This window comes from Gallinula chloropus (assembly GCF_964237585.1).
Source record: "Gallinula chloropus genome assembly, chromosome: 2".
Taxonomy (NCBI): domain Eukaryota; kingdom Metazoa; phylum Chordata; class Aves; order Gruiformes; family Rallidae; genus Gallinula; species Gallinula chloropus.
The window spans coordinates 13,389,155-13,406,108 of NC_140086.1; the positions used below are offsets into that span (position 1 = coordinate 13,389,155).

The window sequence follows — 16,954 nt, forward strand, 5'->3', positions numbered from 1 at the left end:
CTGTCATAGGAGACAAGAATAGAGTTTAGCATTTGTGAAAACAAAAAGCCCAACAACCAACAAACAAACCTCCTGAAGTAAACAGCAAGGAAAACTGCAAGGCAGCTATGAAAGGGAGGGGCTGAGTACTTATTGCCTCTTCAGAGCATCCTCAGTTTCTCAGCTCTATACTCAACCAGTGAGACTGTGTCAGAGTTTGCATGGTCAGCAAGAAATCTGTGACTGCCCAGACTTAGATACAATATTTATAGTTGTGAGCAAGGGAGGTGGGGCAAGATGACTGATTTCTCTAAGCCAGTCTTCGGGAGCAAGGCTAATTTGGGAAAAACAAGTCCACAGCTTCTCAAGGAAAAATCTCAGGGCTGTTTTCAGATGTTAAACTGCAAATTACTGTAACACTGAGCTCCACTCAGCAAGGTCATCCATTCGTGCCTATTCAGCAGTTTTGCTTTCACACTGGCAGTAAGATGTAAGAGACCAGGTTTTTTACTAAGAAGGATTTTGGGTTTACCACTGCATCATCATCATACAGCTCAATGACGATCTCTGGCGGGAACTGAGCGATCTCCTCTCTGTCGCCATGAAGCACAACCCTGTTGAAAAGCAGCATCTGGTTCCAGGTGGGGGATAACGTCTGAGAAATGATCTAATGAGAGAGAGGAAATCTTTAATGAACTACAAACTGGTTGGTTGGGAGTCCTTCAGCAGGACATGCTGATCTGCTGGTGACGTCCTTTCCTGCAGCCTTAACAACTCCTCAGCTGGGACACCAGGTTTTCCAACAACTGTTCACAGCCAGAAGAATATGATTCTTTCACCTTGAAGCCACTATCTTGAGTTTTTCCATTTCCCTGTTTGCCTCACAGACCCCTCACAAGCGCATCAGCACATGACCATCACTCTGTGTAGCAAAGGTCCGTATTAAATTTAGAGGAAATCTGCTGGTGTAGGAGAGCAGGCACATGTTCCAATGCTATTAAAATAAAGCCTTTGCCCTAAACAGGGGCCAGTTTTCACTTCTCCAGGGTACACTTGTTTTTGCATCACTGTAATGACACAGAACACCTTATGAAAAAAAAATTAATGAATAACTCATAATAAATCAATAGTGGGGGTTTTCTTTTACAGTTTGGTTTGTGCAGATGTTTATGGTGTTTCATCATAGACATTGTTTTAACTGTCTTAGCAGGAAATATATCTAACAAAGATAACTTTTAAAGAGGAAGAATATGCCAACTTCAAAATGACTCATAACCTGTTATCGTTCTTTCAAATGGAAATGAGGCTCTTAACTACAGTTTATTGGCAATTGGCTGACAGTCTTCTAAAAATATGCAAGTTATTGGCTGCAGTATTTTATTCAGGCAGTGAATAAACTTACCACTTCTGTGCCTAAAAAATCTTGGGGTTTTTGGGCCAAATTCTATTTTCCTGAAGCTAGTGCATCTAAACAGTAACTTCATTGGCTTCATTGACCAACTTTTATTCTATGTTAAAATCACATTAGAGGAAAAAAAGAAATTCAGACCCTTGAGGCAAAGGCAGCACAAACAGGCACCTACAATTTAGGGCAGAGATATTTTTGCTTCTTGCTCCCTTTGGCATGTGCTACAGAACTTGCTTTGTAAGAGAAGAAGAATTAATTTAAACAGTCTTCTGTGGATTTTTTGGGGAGAGGGACTGGATGGGGGAATCAAATACTTTTTCTGAAGGAAGACTATATTTGGCCTAGTAAATTCTGCTTGTGGCATGTATTTCAGAACTTTGGTGACCATTTTAACTCCAGGGTAGTTATAGAAGATTCAGGACATCTGAAAGTCGGTTTTGATGTTCTGTAAGGGACCATGCTGGTCATTTGCCAGGGCTGTACTTCAACCCTTCTTGCTGGAACTCTGTAGAAGTTTCCCCTTCTCTCCAGAATCATAGAATTGTCTTGGTTGGAAGGGACTTTTCAGATCAAGTCTAAACATCAACCTAACCTGCCAAAACCACTATACCATGTCCCTAAGCACCGCATCTATCTGTCTTTTAAATACCTCCAGGGATAGTGACTCTATCACCTCCCTAGGCACGTCGTTCCAAAGTCTAACAACCTTCTCTGTAAAGAAATTTTTCCTAACATCCAATCTAAACCTACTCTGGTGCAACTTGAAGCCACAGAGAATGTCTGCAGAAGACCATTTTGCCCCCTGGAGATTCCTGAAGGAGATGTGGGATCAGTCATTTTTGCTGCATTTAAAGGGTGCAAAAAATCTCACATCTTTGTTTTCAGCTCATTTCAAATTTGCCACTCTAAAACCACCAGTATGCTTTGCCAAATTCCATCACAAAAGCCATGCTGACTCTACAGTAAAGGTCTTGACTCTGATCAATCACTGCATGCACAGACTATAGAAAAAAAGAACCATGGGGGTTCATCCTCATGCCAAGTGATGACAACAACCCAAACTTAAAACATATAGAAAAAGACATAGAGAAAGTTAATTTGCTTGCTACAAAGTCCCAGTAGCCCCAGAGAATCTGATATCTGACCTAAAATAAACTAGCATTACTGTATCTCATGTTAGGGTAGTGGGTTACACCTAAACATTTGCCTTGTTTGCTGTGGACTGTCAGGAGTTGCCCTTTAACAGCACACATTGAACTTTTCCTGCCAGGTACCTCCTTGCAAAATCAAAGATTTTTCCTTTTTATGACTTAATTGGGGGAAAGAAAAAAGAAAAGTGTTTGCATGTACTGAAAGAAACTTTGGAACTTACCTTAGTGGTCTGGCAGTGTGATGTGAAAGTAACTTTTGCAAAAGGATCTGAAAGTCCAGTGCTGTCAGCTGCAATAAGCCCCCTCGCCTGATACATGTGTGCTCTCAGCTGGAAGAGGTGTGGGGCTACATCATTGCAAAGAAAACAGCAACATCAGCCTCATGGAAACGATGCAGCACACAGGTAGGAAGGGAAGATTCATTACCTGCTGCCCAACTGGGATCTGACATGGGGAACTATTGCTAGTGCTGTCTCATGAAAGAAACACCTGAGACATTCAGAAGGTGTGTACAACTTCTGTATTCACTTTAAATCAATGTCTGAGGCAAGTCTCTACTGCAAGGTTGTTAACTGCCAGTTTTTCTCTCACATCACTGGTTTATCTATTAGGTGTTCAAGACAGTAGTATCATCAAGTTAATGAAGGGTATCTCCTCATTACAAGAAGACAGACCCACAGGACAGGGAACAAAAATTTCAAGTGAACAGGTCTTCTTTCCCTGAGATCTGCAAAGTGCCAGTGGCAGGACTGATGACTTGGCAACAAAACCAGCCTTTTCTCGTGAAAAAATGTCAAGCCATGATCATCTTAAAACAGTTACTTTAAACAGAGAATGTGCCTCCCTCTGAATTAGGGCTTTTGGGGACATGTCTCATAATTGCCACCATGGAGAAGAAGCAGTGTCTTACTTTTGTACAGCAAGCAGGCAGGTGAGGGCACCACACTGTGCCCTGAGTGGGTGTTATATGGAAATTCAGTCTCGTATCCTACAGGCAAATTCTCCATGATACTGTGGGCATAGCTGGCAGGTCCAAGCCATAGGTAGATGTCCACCTTTGCCTGCACAGTCCAGCCCAGTGGGCGCTTTCCTGGTAACTGCAGAAAAAAATCCACCCGTCACCATGAAGTTCAAGAAAGAGAGATGGCTGGATGCCATTATTCTACAAAGTCAGAGTAAAATAAAGAAGCATTCACTGAGTTGATATACTGATAAAGTGGGTGGCCCTGAGACTCACTTAGCACAAAGAACTTCGGTGATCTTTAGGGAAGAAATAAGCAGTTTGCTCAGCTGAAAGTCTTATTATAAAAGGTATACTGGCTAATATATAGAGATTTGTGCAGGCTACTTAATAGCTGCAAGCATGCCAGTGCTAGCTGATACCATTCTCTTCTCAGGCTTCATCCCATTTTCCATGTCATGCAGTTTTGCTGGTCTCCAATAGTTCGTCCCATGCATTACTAAAAAATATTACTCCTTTGGGCAGGTCAGGAAACATATCCCAGTATAAAATGTTACTAATCTTGACAAACAACGCTATTATTTCCTTCCTCTCCCTTCCCACTTCATCTAGCTCTGCTAAATTCAGTGTTTAGTATTGTCTGTTCCTAAGGTAATTCTTGATATTGAAGGGTCTGGAGAGTTAATTATGGTATTTGTTTTGTTCATGCAGACAGATAGCACTGTGCTTAACAAGTACCTATGGCAACTATCAAGAGCTTTGATACTCCTATCTGCTCTTTAGTTGTGCTCTATGGGAGTGCTCCCAGAAGCTCCAGGTGAAAAAACATTAAAAAGTCATTATATGAAGTTACTAGTGTCTTGTGTGTTTGGGTTTTTCCTGATGGCCATAGTAACAATTACATTGGATTGCATCCCACTGCCAAGTAATACTGGTCACACTGCCTTCATGGGAGTATATCCACTAACACTTTCCTTCAAGATGAATAATCCCTTAACAATAATTTGGACATATATTGCACAAACTTAGACACATTTTAAAGAGCAAGCATAAGTGATTGCTGTATTACCTCTGGATACCTAGGTTTCCTTTCTAACTGAGTTGCTGCATGCTGATCTCTTAACAGTCTCTTCCTGACTCTCCTGTGCTGCATTCTGACGTCTTTGCCAGCAAAGAGGCTGTACCTCTTCTATCTGTTTATGCATATGGCTAAAGATAAACAATGCCATATACTTGCCATAACAAGTAGTGAGAGAATTAATTACTCATACACCAAAAGCCTGGCAATGATGGATTGCTTAAAGAAGCACAAGCATAAATGTAAGAAGCAAACATTAATACTTGGCAGATATAAACGTGTTTACATTTTTAGTACCTTAAAAAGATGAGCCAGTAAAATACAGTCCTTGGAAGAAATCTGAATACCAAATGCTCCCCAGGCATTATCTGCCTTTGAAGATTGCCCCAGACTTACTTTGAGGAAATGGGTTTTAATCTTCCCACAGTCCTTTCCTCTCTGCTCCTTCGCTGGGGAATAGAGTATGTTTTTCGCTGGGACTCTTGCATATGCGACTCTCTTGTTGCTGCTGAGCATCCAGATGAACACATCAGGCACCGTATTCTGTGGCTGTTAGATTACAAGGAATATTAAAGTAAAACTGAATTCTTTTTAAAGCCAGCACAATTATTTTTTTTCTTAGAACACTCTCTACCAAGAGCTGATACCCTCATGGCTCCTGTGGAGTGGCAGATGTACTCCAGGACTATAATAGGTTGTCACTTCGTGCTTTGCAGTCCAAACCACCATTTTTAAGCACAGCTGAAGGTAAAGTTCTTTGTAAAGGATCACCCACCTTATAAATAATTTCAGGATAAACTAAAACTAAAAATCTGGATATGACTTTGTCTCAGAAATAACTTACCCACAGACTGCATAAGCTGAAAGTACCTACCATGGAAATACCATCAACTTCATCTAACCCAGCAAAACAAAAAGGACCAGGGTCAAACTCAAGATCATCTGCTCATGAAAATGCTCCATGGCATCACCTTGTCCTGTCCCAGATAACATCTTCCCAAGCAAAGCCTGAGCATGGTTCAGAGCAATGACTAGTGCAGGCACGGTTCCCAGGAGGTACTTTTGGGAAGGAAGATAACATGGGCATCAGCTGAAAACCGTGCCAGGCTGTGCCACTTGCTGTCTGAGCCAGGGAATAACCATGGCCCTTTTTAGTTTGCTTGTACAGAAAGCTCTCAAAATCCACTGGCTGGATTTTGGCCTGACTAAATATGTCTGTTCTTCTGTTATTCTCAGGCTTGAGAGCATGTCTAAGTAGTGTCTGCGCAGTGATGTGTATAGAGACCCCTGAGCTCATAACAGTCCAAATCACTATGTCCATTCAAGTAGAGACACAGTTTGCAGATCAGAAAGCAGTCTGTCTTCAAACCACCAGGCACATATGGGTAGACTTTATTTAAACCAAAACAAACAAATAAACAAAACCAAAGAAATGGAAAAACAAAAATCCAAAACAACCCCCCCCAACTCTCTGTGCCACATCCGCTCTGTACCACATACCCCAGTGTTTCCCATCCCAGTCTGTTAACATCATGAAACAGGATTTGGTCCAGATGTCCAAAGGAGAACTCTTTGGACAGCCAGGTGATCAGCTATTATTCACGTGGGATTACAAAAATCAAAGTGAAGCCCTGCATTTTAAATTCTGAATTTCTGCATGGATTACCTCATCAGCCAAGAATCGAATTTTATCTATAAAGTTCTGAGTCTCACGTATCATTTCATCCAGTGGCATCTTCTTTTTCTGCTGCTGAACAATTCCCTTGGCATCACTGGACATTGCTTCCTGCAGGCAGGAAAGACCATTGGTATTTTTTAATGCATTATCAAGTAGTTTGAACTGGACACGGGAGGAGTAAACAGTCTTTGATTCAAGTTGAAAAATAAGACACTTGTTTCAAGGTAAAAATTACTCTATTTGTCACAACAGAAAAGTGGTCAACTCTTGGAGCTGAATAACATAAAATGTTAATGTCCCCCATTTGGGCTTTGTTTGTATGTATGTAAGTCCCAAGAGACGTGTGATGACCACCTAGAACTATAGGGTCTCAGCCCTGACAGAATCACAACCAAATTCTGTGCTACAAACAGTAAATAAAGACAATAAGCATTCAGACAAGCTCCACAGAGTTTGGTTTCTTCTCACTGCTTCCCTGGAGAGGTGACTGGGTCCAGGAATATCTAATGTCAGACTTTAATAGTCTTGAAGTTAAACCCCACTGAGTAATTAAATGCCTAACAGCAGTGTTAATTTGGTGGTTTTTCACTGAACTCAGCATAATCTCATTTTAAGATGCACAGAAAAGAAAAATCGGCTCATTATCATAATATCTTATTTGTATTAAAACCAATATGTTCTGAATTACTTTAGGGTATCTTACAACTCCCTATTTAGCACAACAGGACTTATTTTAAAAATATTCTTGGATATTCATATTCATGATGAAGCAGTCTAAATCAATGGAATCAAATAGGAATTAAAAAATTTTCAACCATTGTGGTTTCAGTTACCATCACTGCACCACTGATTAAAGGAAAACACACACATACCAGCTCTTGCTTGAACAGCATGAGTCGCTTTTTGTCCAAAGCAGTGTAGTTCAGTCCTTTGGGTTTCTTTTCAGCAATGGTTATGAAGGCCCTAGGAAATAAGAATAAAAGATTTTCTTTATTAATGGGGGAAGAGGGGTTTTGGACTACTAAAATACATTGGAATGAAATGTTCTCTGTCTGCTGCACTCCCTGAACAGACAATAGAAATGCTGGTATTCCTTAAAGCAATATTGAGCACCTATAAGTATCAAAGAATACAGTCCAGAAACTGCATGACGTTTCAAAGACACAGGATTAATTACTAGAAATAAAGGTGTATATATAGATTTTGAGCCAAATCAGGTCATCTGACAGAGCCCATTGGGTAGTTTACCCTAGCATGTAGAATCCTTTGTTTTTATCTTAAGCTTATCCTTTTTTTTTTCTATAGTGTGTCTGTCACACACTTTCTCAAACCCTACTTACCTGACATATGTTCTATTCTTAGAGTCCAGGAAGCCAAAATAATATGGCAATGATCAGCAGTAGTCTGCTGTCAATAATGAATATTGAAAATAGCAATAAAATATTTTTCTCTGTAAAAATAGAATCTGAAATTTGGGAAGGCCTTTGCTTTTATACAGAATTAATAAAATATATATCTCAGTAAGTTTACTTTCAGAAAATATATATAATCAATTGCCTTGTCTAGTCTCACATTTGTAGCCAATATATAAAGTTGATTTTCTACATGTCTCTAATAAATATGGTTACCTGCTCTGATTGACAAAATCATTTAGGGTCGTCCTCATTTTCTCCTCAGATGCAGCTTCTGAAACCTTGATCAAGTCTTTTACTTGCTCTAATGATTCTTCCTACAAAAAAACATTAAAAAGTTGATATATAAATGAGGCCACATTCTCCACTAGGTAGGAGGAAAAACTGTGGTTCTTCTTGGTTCTGTTTCCAGCCCTGCTGCTTAAATTTACCAAGTTGCTGGAGTCAGCTATCTCATGTGTTAAGCTGATTATTCTGTCTTTATCAACCAAACAGGTATGTTTGGTGGTCCTTGAGTGTGTCCAAGAGAATGGCAACCAGGCTGGTGAGGGAGCCGGAGGGAAAATCATATGGGGAGCAGCTGAGGGAGCTGGGGATGTTCAGCCTGGAGAAGAGGAGGGTGAGGGGGGACCTTATCACCACCTACAATTACCTGAAAGGAGGTTGTAGACAGGTGGGTGATGGTCTCTTCAGCCAGGTGACAGGAGATAGAACAAGGGGAAATGGCACTAAATTGTGCCAGGGCAGGGTCAGATTAGATGACAGGAAAAAATATTTCACTGAAAGAGCTGTCAGGGTCTGGAATGGGCTGCCCAGGGAGGGGGTTGAGTCAACATCCCTGGAATTGTTTAAAAAAGGGTAGATTGGGTAATTAGGGATATGGTTTAGCACAGAACAGGAACAGTTGGACTAAATGATCTTAAAGATACTTTCCGACCTTGTGATTCTGTGATTCTGAGTTGATTTCTTAAACTCTAGTGGGCACCTGAATCCATATGCAAGGTTTAATGCAACACCTATTGTTATCGTTGAGAAATGAGTCTTTTCTTTCAAACTAAAGTAATTGGCTGGATTTCCAGTAAGGCCTGTGCATGTTCAAGTACACCAACAAACATATATATTCATATGCTTAGTTTTCAAATACTTGTGTTTAAAATATTTGCCTATATGCCACTGTCTTCTCATGATACAACCTTGCTTGAGTATGACTTCAGTGCTGATGCTCAGGAGGTACATAAGGATGATGTAGGTACACTCAATGAGTGCCCCTAATTAAAATATTCAACATTAGAATTCACTTTGAAAAAACCCACTTCTACTTTCTTGAGATTGTTTATAGCAAACTTTAAACAAGGGTAGAAAAATTCCATCATTAGGGGAAAACACCATGACTAGAGTATCACAGTGACTGCCCATGGGATGACATGGTATTTTGCCTCTATCAAGTCTTCTAGGAGAACTTAAACCTAAAAGTGGCCTTTAAAAGGGACATAAACATAGGTTATATCATGTGGTCTGGGCAGGAAGACAGGACAATTTAGAAAAAAACCCCAAACAACCCAAACAAGAAGGGGCTGTTAACAGCTACTTTTTCACAAAGTGAACAGCAAGGTATGCAGCTGGGGGAAATTCTGAAGGCCAGCTTTGGGGAACATGACTCTGCTGAATACATGAGCCTGGAAGGGTGGTTGCCACTTACCAGGTGATCTGCCATTTTCTCAAGAGTGTTGGAAGAGTACAAACGAAAGGTCTGGTCCCCCCAGTAGCTCTTCACAAAGATACAGGGCTTCCTCTCGTCATATGGCAGGTACTGGTAGTTCCTGTGAAAACAAAGACCAGGGCAGATCACAAAGGTGAGAGAGGAGTTCAGGGGGAGGCATGGGAAAGAAAAACTGCATGGTGCTCTCTCACTGCACAGAAACCAAAGACATGGCAGGATGTGATCACATGTGTTCACACCAGCAAATACTGGGAGGAACAAACACAAACATCACTCGTGCTACCTGTGAGATCCCTGAAGAGAAAAAACTTGAAATCAGTGGATCTAATTTCAGTGCTTTCCAGGGTAGGACAAAAGCCAGGCAATGATACATGCAGAGAAGCTCTGAAATACTGTTAATAATGGGCAGCAATAAGGGAAAAAGGAGCAGAGATTAAAATATGATCACTTTTTCAAGACCAATGCTTCCTCACATAGCACAGCAGAAGAAGCATGGCAGAGTCTCACCATCACATTACTTTCAGAAGATGCTTTTTTCAGAAACAATATCTAGTGAAGATTGAAATTCTTTGGCAAGACTGCTTAGTAAAAATGACACCAAACTCATAGCAAAATGCATCTGCTGTTCTTTCATTTTTTACTTTTTATCTTAGGTCTGAGTTACATTATTGAATCATAGAATTGAGTTCATCGAGTCCAACCCCCCTGCCAAAGCAGGGTCCTTAGGACATATTGCATAAGTAGGTCTCCAGAAGGGTCTTGAGTATCTCCAAAGATGGAGACTCCACAACCTCCCTGGGTAGCCTGTCCCAGTGCTCTGTCACCCTCACTGTGAAAAAGTTCTTCCACATGTTGTTGTAGAACTTTCTATTCTCCAACTTGAAGCCACTGCCCCTTGTACTGTCTCCACAGACAACTGAAAAGAGGATGGATATTTCCCCCTGTGTCCCACACTTCAGATACTTATAAACTTATCAGATCCCCTCTCAGTCTTCTTGTCTCAAGGCTGAACAGCCCCAGTTCATTCAGCCTTTCCTTGTAGGGAAGATGCTCCAGGCTTTTAATCATCTTTGTAGCCCTCCGCTGGACACTTTCCAGAACATTCCTGTCTTTTTTTATACCAGGGAGCCCAGAACTGGACACAATAGTCCAGTTGGAGTCTGATCAGGGCAGAATAGAGGGGGAGGATCACCTCCTTTGACCTGCTGGCCACACTCCTTTTAATGCACCCCAGGATCCCACTGGCACCACCAGGGCACACTGGTGGCTCATGGCCAACCTGTCATCTACCAGCACCCCCAGGTCCTTCTCCACAGAGCTCCTTTTGACTCTTTTTGTAACACTGCCTTCTTTGGGTATTCATCTGCACGTGTGCCTTGTACTGAAAAAAACTGAGCAAGACATCAGCATAACCAGAGGCTCTGCAGACTTTAATGCATATGTGCCACAAATCCTGATGTTTTGATTAGGTCAAAACCAAGCACCTGATAAGCACCTTGTGCTCCCTTTATATACATACTCTAGCCCTATGAAACAGCATGCTCAGCTGTATTATATTTAACACTAGAGGCCTCATCATTTTCCTTACTAATGGTGGGGCAGTGGAGAGCTTTTTCATTGATATGAAGCTCTATAAACTGTTTTATGTTCTAGGAATGGCTCTAACCCAATGCCACTAATATATGCGCTGCAGCTGAGAAGAGGCTGTACTGGAGAGCTATTTTCTGGTCCATACTTGTGTCATGGTTTAACCCCAGCCATCAACAAAGTACCACACAGCTACTCTCTCACTCCTCCTCAGTGGGATGAGGGAGCGAATCGGAATAGGGAAAGTGAGAAAACTTGTGGGTTGAGATAAAGACAGTTTAACAGATAAAGCAAAAGCCACACACACAAACAAAGCAAGACAAGGAATTCATTCCCTGCTTCCAGTGGGTAGGCAGGTGTTCAGCCATCTCCAGGGAAGCAGGACTCCATCACACGTAATGATGACTTAGGAAGACAAACACCATGACTTTGTTACCCCTTCCTTCTTTCCCCAGCTTTATCTGCTAAGCATGATGTATATCGCTTCGGTCAGTTGGGGTCAGCTGCCCTGACTGTGTCCCCTCACAGCTTAGAATGAATCATAGAATCCTATAAAGGCCTGGTTTGGAAAGGGACTTCAAAGGTCATCTAGTTCCAACCCTCTGCCATGGGCAGGGACATTCTCCACTAGATTAGATTGCCCAAAGCCCCATCCAACCTGACCTTGAACACTGCCAGGGAGGGGCAGCCACAGCTTCTCTGGGTAACTTCTTGTGCACCCCCGTCCTACTCTCTGGTAGAGCGATATGAGAAACAGAAAAGGCCTTGACTCTTTGTAGGCACTACTCAGCAATAATAAAACATTCCTTTGTTATTAACACTGTTTCCAGCACAAATCCAAAACATAGTCCTATACAAGCTACTATGGAAAAAATTAACCTTATCCCAGTAAAAACCAGTACAACTTGCCTTGTGACTCTTCAGTATTTCTCCACAGAAACTGATTCCCTAAATAACAAATAAAACTACTCAAGACACATGCTTTTCACAATGTTCAACAACTGGCAGAAAAATAATTATTTTCCATTTCCTCTCCTCCGGGGGAGGTTTTGACATCCAAGAAAGGAGAGTGCACTTGACACGGAGATAAGACATGACTTCTGCCATTTCGAAGTCTCTCTGAGCACAGTTAAGTTTTCATGAAATCCTGATCATCCACTTCTGAAATTCAGAGCCCCACTAGGCTGAATTGCTTATGGATGATTATCCACCTGTAGGCCCAGAAGTGGCTGGGTCTTGCATCTTTGCTTCATAAGGATGCTTCAAGATATCTTAAGTTATTTGAGATAGAACTGGGCACATGTGTTTAACCAGAGAAACCAAATCACTTGCCACTCTTGAGCATCCTATCTGTAACTCTAAACTTCAACATATCCTTAATTGGTTTATATGAGAATTTTTCTCTTTAAAAAGATTAAGATCTTCTCTTCAACTTAATTTTACTGTCCTAGGGATATCAAAAAAAGAAGCAGAATTTCCCCTTTACTTTCTTCTCAATAACCTACAGCAAGGATGAGCATTATGCATTGAATTCAGTGCACAGAACTACATTGGTCTTGGGAAAACATTAATTTTGGTGGTTTCATGAAAGGAGAAAATAATTCAACTATCTGGCAATGCCAGAACCTCTTAACCTGAAACTCAAAGAGCTTATGAGTCTTTTCATTGGATTTAATAAGAAAATGATATAGCCATGAAATAAAGCATGGAAGACTGAACTTTCACGTCTATTATTCCCTCTATGAGAATTCAAGGGAACTAATGTTAACCAGTGTTAGCTTATACTTGCTGTACATTCTGACATAAATATGGAAAATTTCTGGCAATTTCATGGTGTCTAATTTAGAAGTCTTATTGCTCTGCCTGCTCCTTTAATTAAATGCAGAATTTATCCATACTACTGGATATCCCATTATGTACTGATTAATACCAAAAAAATTCAGTGATGACACCAGTAAGATGCCAATATAAGATGACAGTCATAAAGTCATTAGTTGGTATCTTGCTGACCAAGTTATTTTTGATAGCACAGGAGGGAAAAATGCAGCATTTTACATAAATTTGAGGAAAAGGGATCTTTAATGAGAGAAAACTGTTAACACTGGAATGAACCTAGAAGCAAACAACAAATTTGAAGAATGATTCATTCTTTTAGAACAGTTCTTTAAATCTAAATTCTTATTAAGGGAAAAACTAAAAATCCCACAGTCCCTCAGGGAGGATAATAACACAGCATGTACCCAAATCTGCAGTTCTCTTAATGAAAAAAGGCAACTATATTTGCATCAAACATTGGGGTTTTTTCCACCTTCTCTTTATTTGCTGCAGAAAAAAAAATTTCTATTACAGTATTTTCATTCTTGTTTTCTTTCACTAGCTCTTATTTAATCTGAGCCATTTTTTTTGCAAGAAAGGATGAACACATATTTTAACTTTAGGGAAGTCCAGAAACCAAAAAGATCCAGGTTGATATTTCCCGCCTGGTCCTACTCTCTGTAAACTGCTTGGCAGTGCCTGCATTCTAAAGAAAGGTGTACCATCTAATCTTGGCACCCATCAACATCAGGGATAGTTCCACCTGCCAAAGCAACAAATAAAATATTTTTATTAGCATTTTTTAAATGAACTAAACCTTTAAACTTCTGTTTATAAACAAGGCCATTCAGAAGAACCATTCTGCATGTTTTCATCCATTGTTCCATGCTTTTTTCAAAGGACTATTTCCTCCTATTTCTGTTATTACTTGCTATTTAAGTCTGTATCTATAATTACTAGCTCTGGAAAGTGTTATGGGAAGCTGACTTTGTTCTCACCAGATATTGATACTTTTGATGTGTTATTCTGCTTCTGGAGCTGATCACTGGATGGATGTTACCTGTGCCCGAAGTATGGGACCCTCAGCCAGGGATAGCACTGAAGGAGCTGCACTTTCCTATAGCTTCCCAATCTATACCTGATATAATGCACCACATTTAGAAACAGCTTTTAGAATTTCAAGGGCACGTGAGGCCAAGATCAGAAAGTAAGTGCAAAATGGCTCAGAGCTCATTCAGTTCAGTGGAGCCTAGAAAATGTACTGTTGTGAGAGATGTAACTGAGGATTGGAAAGCCTCAGTTCCACACAACCTGTTTAATGCTGCCAGGGTTCATGAGTGAGTTCTGCAGGATTACAAAACAGGAATGAGAGACCTGCATGGTTAGGATTTGAAACACAAATCCTCACCTGTTCCCACCAGTGACCAATGGCTTCTCAGGGGGAGTGGTGGATATCAAGGGTACTCCGAGGTCATGAGAAATTTCATCTTCCCCTTCATGCAGCAGACTTTCTTCTGCTTCTCCATCACGTGTCTTCTTTTTCCCTCCAACTCCTGCTGATGTCCCCTCAGTAATATTTCCAAAGTTACCTAGAGACACAGGGTTACAAGTGAAGAGATGACTAGCTGGGAGGTGATAAACATGAATGAGGTTTGAAAGAAGAGAAAGACCAGTCATACCAGTGGGAAAATCTTTGTACCCCTCCTGTTCACTAGCTGTTATGGCCACACCACAGCTTATAAAGGTCCTGACCAAATGACTTTTCAGACTCTAGGACAGTCCTTCCCTACCTGCCCTAAGTGATAAATATCTAGTGTACTACCCCCATCATTAAGTGATGAGATCCTCTGGTTTCTGGCCCTGAGGACCTTCTGTTTTTGGTAAATAAATTCAGAATCAATAACAATACTGCTGCTAATATTTCTAGACACAGGAACCCCAATATGTGTTTGATTTACATAGAAAATGCAAGGATGATCATTTCAAAGTCTGATTACAGAAGTGCTAAAGCTCATTTTCAGACAAGCAAATTTTGTGTAGTAGGGTAGTAGACGTAGTAATAACAACAGTTTGAGGCCCTAAACTTCAAGCCTAATTCCAGAAAACTCTGCTAACAATACAGCCAATTCTCTGATAGGATTTTTACTTAAAGTGCAATTATCAGCATTGGAAAAGGGGTACACCCATCAGACTGATAATTACAGATGTTATTAGAGATGGGAAGAAAATATTCCCTGCAAGAGAGGGATGTGCTGTATCACCCCATAGGACATCCTGGTTTGGAGTTTTGATTCAGCCTGTGGCCATTTGCCAAATTTAGACCAAAATTTCAACTGCACAGGTAGCTGATAGATGTTAAGGTCCAGAGTCAGATTAATCTTTAGCATCAATCTTGACAAGAATCAGTATAATTTCTTGCCCAACTACACAAATTAGTTTCTTGTCATTCTCAGCTCAGCTTCCTGCTAAGTTTCAGCAGGAATCAATACCACTCATTGACTGCCCAGTTTGTCACAGACATTTCTACCTGCCTTACAGTTGAGCACACTGAGGTATACAAGCACAAAGATGGGAAGTGCCAGGGTGCTACTGTGCACTTGGACACTTAAATGGGGCTAATACAGAAATAAGCAAACTCCAGCAGGGAAACTGAGACTAATTCAAGCTTCTCTCTTAAGGGAAATTTCTTCTGTTTTTAAAATACCTACTCAATGTCCCTGAAAATGTCTTCACTTTATCTTTAGTCTGCTCTGTGTCCTGGTTTCAGTTGAGATAGAGTTGATTTTATTTCTAGTCGTTGGGACAGTGCTGTATTTTGGATTTAGTATGAGAATAATGTTGATAGCACACTGATGGTTTTAGCTGTTTCAAGGTAGTTGTGCTAACTCAAGGACTTTCCAGCTTCTTACGCCCTGCCAGGTGCTGAAGAACCTGGGAGAGCACAGCCAGGACAGCTGAGACAGACCAGACAAAGGGATGTTCCCTGCTATATGACATCATGCTCCAGATATAGCTGGGGAGGCTAGATCTGAGGCAGGACTGTTGCTCAGAAACAGACTGGGTATTGGGTTGTGGCAGGCATTTTTTCTTCCTGTGTATGGTGAGCAATTTATTGCTGTTATGATTGCTATGATTTTTATGATTGTTAGTGTATTATTATTATTACTATTTTATTCTTTGTTATCCTGTTAAACTGTCTTTATCTCAAAGCACAAGGTTTTTTTTAAATTCTCCTCCCCATCCCCTTGGCAAGGGAGGAGTGAGCAAGCAGCTGTGTGGTGCTCAGTTACTGGCTGGGGTTAAACAATGACACTTGGGGGGCAAGTGTTGGAGCAAGTCCAGAGGAGGCCACAAAGATGATCAGAGGGCTGGAGCACCTGTCCTATGAAGACAGGCTGATAGAGTTGGGCTTGTTCAGCCTGGAGAAGAGAAGGCTGTGGGGAGGCCTTATAGCAGCCTTCCAGTACCTGAAGGGGCTACAGGAAAGCTGGGGAGGGACACTTTATTAGGCAGTGAAGTGACAGGACAAGAGGCAATGGATTTAAACTGAAAGAGGGTGAATTTAAATTGGATATTATGAAAAAAAATATTTACTGTGAAGGAAGTGAGACAGTGGAACAGGTTGCCCAGAGAGGTTGTGGCTGCGCCCTTGTAAGGGACTAGAGATATGCCTCAACAATTGCCAACAGAACCATGCCCCCCTCTTTCTCTCAATCACCACAAAACCTCATCCCCACAATGACACCCATGCAACAAAGTGAATTCCACCCACCAGGAATGGATATACATCTTGTCTATCTCAAAGTGGCTTATCTTGAAGCATGAGTCCAAGTCCTCTGCACATGGGCCCAGGTCCAGGGTCAAGTGAAGTACAAATTCTGAGGGGACTCAGACCCTCTCAAGGAGGCTTGGACCCTCTCAAATTTTCAGGGGCCCTCTGGAGATAGTAATGGGCATGTGTCCCACTGCCAGGTGGCTATGCCAAGGACTTATTGACTATGCAATAAGACAACATTGTAAAAAGGCAAGACCAACAAAGACAGGGAGAAATGTTGCCCCACCAGACCTGCAAACATCAGGCTGATGGGACACCGCAGTTCCATGATGCTATTGCAATCCCTCTCTCTCTTATTCTATTCTTTTCCACCCTTTTCCCTCTTTCCTC

The 16,954-nt window shown here is 41.1% G+C and overlaps 1 protein-coding gene across 1 annotated transcript in view; it reads right to left on the reverse strand.

Annotated features, from left to right (window-relative positions):
* The window catches only part of FER1L6 (fer-1 like family member 6), a gene marked incomplete at both ends in the record, with an annotated part of 79,287 nt that overhangs the window by 32,755 nt on the left and 29,578 nt on the right, over nt 1-16,954 (reverse strand). The window contains 9 exons of the mRNA XM_084280150.1: nt 512-646; nt 2,760-2,884; nt 3,449-3,635; nt 4,974-5,126; nt 6,244-6,363; nt 7,128-7,218; nt 7,884-7,984; nt 9,367-9,487; nt 14,198-14,378. Of these exons, the coding sequence (XP_084136276.1) occupies nt 512-646; nt 2,760-2,884; nt 3,449-3,635; nt 4,974-5,126; nt 6,244-6,363; nt 7,128-7,218; nt 7,884-7,984; nt 9,367-9,487; nt 14,198-14,378 (1,214 nt within the window). The remainder of the gene's footprint in view (nt 1-511; nt 647-2,759; nt 2,885-3,448; nt 3,636-4,973; nt 5,127-6,243; nt 6,364-7,127; nt 7,219-7,883; nt 7,985-9,366; nt 9,488-14,197; nt 14,379-16,954) is intronic.